Consider the following 5,156-nt stretch of genomic DNA (forward strand, 5'->3'; position numbering starts at 1 on the left):
TTGAGGCGTCTATGTCCGACCCTCGCAAACATTTCGATCGCTAGGTCATGCAGAAGCATGAAAAATTTATTCATAATTTATTTATGAATCAATATTTATTCATAATGCTATACTTATTTTTGTTCGATGTTTTTGTAAAGTTTTACTTTATTTGAGCTTGTCATGTGTCTGATAATGTCCATTTGTCAACATAATATCTGGACACTTATCCCCTAAATATATGAAAACATTTATTATTGGTTTTAATGCTACAAACACAAGTGTTACAGTTCCGTTGCAAATACGTTACTACCAACATTTTCGTATGAACCTGACAGGGATTGCTCGACAATGTAAAATGTCCAAAACTACTTGTTGAAGTTGGATTCTCTGGCCACAAAGATGACGGAGAATTGGTTGGCTTTCTTATTTACGTCGTGTCGGGGACAGCCTCCCGTACGAGGTTTCGCGTCAGTAGCAACTCGATGGCTAAGCGTGACGGTGGAAGAAAAATGGGCTCCAGCACTAAATTAGGTAATAATTCTGCAATTAAACTTGCTTTGGTACAGTAATTCATCTTTGGTACAGAATTTACTGTACTTTGGTACAGTGATTTATCTTTGGTACAGTAATTACTGTACTTTGGCACAGTGATTTATCTTTGGTACAGTAATTACTGTACTTTGGTACAGTGATTCGTGTATTAATGCAAGTAATATCATTCACCACTGACCTAGTGAAATTCATTAAGACACCATTGTGTTTTGGTTATTATATTATACACCATTGAGTTATGCGCATAACACCAATCACCATGGTATTCATGCAAGCAAGATTGTTCACCATGGAGTAAATGCTAGTAACCGTACGTATATGAAAGTAATAGTATTAACCATTGAGTTCATTTACGGAAAAAATTGCTTAGTCACAGAAGCAAATCCCTCCAAATGACAATTTAATGATCGTGAGAACGTGAAGTAGTGGCCATTCACGACAAATCTGACTACAATATTTACGATGCAGTAAATGTTTACGACAGACCAATAACTTCATTTGAGAGCCTTTGAGAGCAAGTGGACGATGAGTACGTGAAACTCACATTATTTCATTTTAGTCTGAATTTACATATTTCATCATCGAGGGTCCAAGAGCCTTGTATGAATAAATTCTATAATAAATTTTCGACTTGCTAAATAACATTTTATTGCACTTTTTACTAGACATTTTATTGCAATTTTATTAATAATAACAATATTATTATATTATTTTATTTTATTGCAACATTATGGCAATATGGGTCAATGACCCACTACCCATTATATACAACTCATTTATATCGGTTCTTTATCAAATTCTTGTGAGTTAAGTATTGTTTAGTTTTACGTTAAATATTATCAAATTAAAGTAAATAAATTCAATATTTCCAAATATTTGCATTGTAATAGACTTATCAAATTTTCGTGATAATACTTTTGAGCCGACACGAACTATAGACTTTCCAACTTCACATCATGTTCTCTTACATTTTATTTAGATCGACCTAACAAACTTAAATGATAGCTTCATTAACTTAGATATTTTTATTTAATTTTGTTACTTGTTGGGTGGTTGCTAACACTAGTGCAGAAAGGATGACGACTCTTCTCTAAGAAAATAGTAAATATTGATTGAAATTGAAAATGAATTAACCACTTTGCGCCGACTTTTTTGCACAAGTCTTTGATGTAAAACATTGGCATGCCTCATTGATTGAATTTCAGGCGCTAGAGACAAATGACCCCTTCTGGTGCCAAATCCATTGCAAACTACAGACCAGTTAGCTTTGAACCTAAATTGCTTCAGCAGATGGATACTTTTTCATCCATCTAATAGAAAAACACAGTATAAACTTCAGGCTGATTGATTCTTTGCAATTGAAATAGCAACAATAGATATTCGTTCACATAAATAAATTTTCCTTATTCCTGAACCAATACAACGAACATTAATGGTAACGAAACAATTTCGGTAATAATTTACCAATAGTTCGACATGCCGAAACAATCTTCCATGTTAAATCAGACAAGTATTCCTAGCTATCCTCATGCGAGCTAAAAATTAATGATACAAAATTTCGTATTTCCTCATACTCTGACGAAATTCAGAGGCGTGGCAGCTTCTGATTCGAGTAGTCAGAAGCTGATGCAGATCTAACTTCTGATTGGGATAAGAATAAAAACTTTTTCAGTATCCATTTATTGTGACAGCTTTTTAGTAAATAATCCTGAATGATGAGAGAATAACATTAGGAAATCGGAAGATTTCATGGAGCAGCATCAGTGCATCACTAATGTTCGGCTCTGGCTTCAGTCCCAGATGAAGGAATATTGAGTCCTGGTCATGATAAACAGGAACAAATAAAGTGAATTTTTCCCATCAGCGCAGCGTCTTTTTCCCATGAGCTCAAAACCGTTTATTTCAATTGCGCAGCTTGAACTACCACGTTCACTTTTTGCACTCAAGATTCTTTGAAAAGTAAGACTTCATCCTGGTTTTATTTTACCTTTATAACAAAGTGGATATGGTTATTTTTTCTGCCGAAGGAATTCCAACTGATGCAATTTTCGAAATGCTTACTAAAATTTTATTTAAATTTTACTAAGATTGCTAATATTTCATTGCAATTTATACTAATATTTCTAACAAATTTTATGTATTTAATTTCTATGTTGAGTACATTGATTGTATGTATCGCATTATATTGATTGTGTTTATCGTATTATATTGATTGTGTTTATCGCATTATATTGATTGTTTATATAGCATTATATTGATTTTGTTTATCGCATTATATTGATTGGATTGATCATGTTCAACAGATTTTTCAGGGTGGATACTCGTGATCATGCTCGGCATCGCAGTGGCAGTTATGTTCGCATTTATACTAGGTGATTTACATAGTCCATTACATATAACATGGAAAATTGTCATGATCCTAATGACGTAATATAACTAGTGAAAGATATAACAGATTCTATAGGGCATGAACAAATCCTGCTAATTGTTCCACAAATTTGCCCGAAAAATGTCATTCAAAATTTTAGTGTTTATGCAAAAAACGTTGTTGGAACTCAATTAACGAAAGAAAATTTTAAACAGACAGTATAAATATTATCAATGCCGAACTTGTGTAAATTGAATCAAAATCAATGCATGTATAAATGACTCAAAATACAACTTATTGCAGTAAAATTACAAACTATTTTTATGGTTTCCCAAAAATTAAGCTATTTAATGACTTGGAGCACAATTTATTGCAGAAATATTACAAACTATTACTATGATTTGTGAAAAACTCAATCTAGGTAATGAATCTAGGTACAATTTATTGCAGTAATATTACAACAAACTATTAATTTTATTTGCAAGAAGTTTAAGCTATTTAATGCGCAGAAATTCGAGTTCCAGCTGAAGAAATCAAGAGGCGAAGAGAAGCCTACGGTTACGGTGAGAAGCAAGATCCCGGACCGCTCTCCGCGCCCCCCGCCGTTGGCTGCTTTCCTGGAGTCAATGATCCGGCACTAAAAAGTCTTCCGCGTTTGTACATGTGAGTAAAACTGTAAAACTTATCATCTATTGTTACATTATAATATATCTTCAACATATCTCCTATGCCCCAAGGCAAAATGTATATCTACATATCTCCTTTCCTGGAGTCAAGGATCCGGGAATCATATCTTCAACACATCTTTCATACTCCAAGTCAACAGCATTGTGGAATAAGAGAATTTTTTCCACGAGATGTGGATACTTTTCCACGTGAATTCATGCACAAATAAAATGCTAGCAACACTTCATGTGATTCTCTGATTAAATTCATATTTATCTTAGTTTAATAGAAGTAAGGGAAATTGTTAACAAAGTCATTAAGCTAAAACATCAGGCTCAATTAGCTTTATTTACAGCAATATAAATAATTCATAATATGTGTTATCTGCTATCAGTGATGTCGCTCCGGACCCTGATGCGCAGAACATCTACATGATGGATTTAAGCCTCACGTCGAATCTCACGAGTAAAACATTGTGCTCAGTTGAAAGGCAAGTAACCTTTTTATTAATTTTATCAAATATCTGCCTGTGCGAGCTTTGTTCATTTTGTTGTGTATATATTAATTTTATATTTCCAATACAAGTTAAACTCTGAGATTTGAAGCAAACTAATTTTGATGGCTCAGCATGTGCACCGTGAACGGCGACGCTCACGTCTGGTTGCTGGTGACGCGCGAGAAATTGCACGCTTCGACCGCCGCAAGTTTGCGGAATTTGCAGGAAATTTGCCCGCGTCTTTGCGTGGCGCACATGAACGTGCGCGTGGTCACGCGCAACACTCCTGCGCATACGCTACTCGAGTCTGACTCTTTCTGGAATACATGTAAGTGGTTGGTCTTGTGAGTGGTACATTCAAAACTCACTTAACCTTCTCACGCCTGACTTGAGTTACCGGAGCAATATTGTCACAAGCCTACTTCCCAAAAAAGATACGTTCCACTGAGCACAAAATGACTTGCACAGATGGTTGCTGCCACGTACGACAACTTTAAAATGTTCTCTGTTGCGTACAAACGTCCTCAGGTTGCTACACTCACTAGTTTACGTATAATTTGCCGCCACGTACGACAACTTTAAAATGTTCTCTGTTGCGTACAAACGTCCTCAGGTTGCTACACTTAATAGTTTACTTATAATTTAAGTTGAAAGTCATGTTTCCGGAGAGTGACGTACTGCGGTAGAGGGTTAAGTACTCGTAACGGTCCAAGTACACGCAGCGGCTATTGTACACGTAGCGGCTTTTGTAAAGTAGCGGCCCATTTCTCGTCTCTAATTGTTAGGCTTAACTTAAAACACCGTCAGTGATTAACTAAGAAAGTAACGAATGATTTTTTTATGGAACAGTCCCTGCTAAATTTATCGCACATTTATTCGCTATTATTGCGCGCATCGCTTGACAATGAGAGTTTTTTTACAGTATACCTGCAATCGCACTTGAGCGACTTGCTAAGATACGCAGTCGTGTATAACTCAGGAGGAATGTACGTCGACTACGACATCATAGCTCTGCGACCCTTCGAAAAAAATTATACAAAGTTCTTCGGATCTGAGGTGAGTCTCCACATTTTTTGTTCAAAAAACCATTTA

The 5,156-nt window shown here is 35.5% G+C and overlaps 1 protein-coding gene across 1 annotated transcript; it reads left to right on the top strand.

Moving 5' to 3' along the window:
* Window positions 1–464: 464 nt before the first annotated feature.
* Window positions 465–4,412, top strand: LOC125179083. Its single transcript, XM_047884234.1, has 5 exons — window positions 465–513; window positions 2,838–2,906; window positions 3,412–3,565; window positions 3,963–4,058; window positions 4,196–4,412. The coding sequence occupies exons 1-5, from the start codon at window positions 465–467 to the stop codon at window positions 4,410–4,412; spliced, it is 585 nt and encodes a 194-aa protein (XP_047740190.1).
* The last annotated feature ends 744 nt before the right edge of the window (window positions 4,413–5,156 follow it).

Source organism: Hyalella azteca, unplaced genomic scaffold (genome assembly GCF_000764305.2).
Source record: "Hyalella azteca isolate HAZT.00-mixed unplaced genomic scaffold, Hazt_2.0.2 contig14929, whole genome shotgun sequence".
NCBI classification, from domain to species: domain Eukaryota; kingdom Metazoa; phylum Arthropoda; class Malacostraca; order Amphipoda; family Hyalellidae; genus Hyalella; species Hyalella azteca.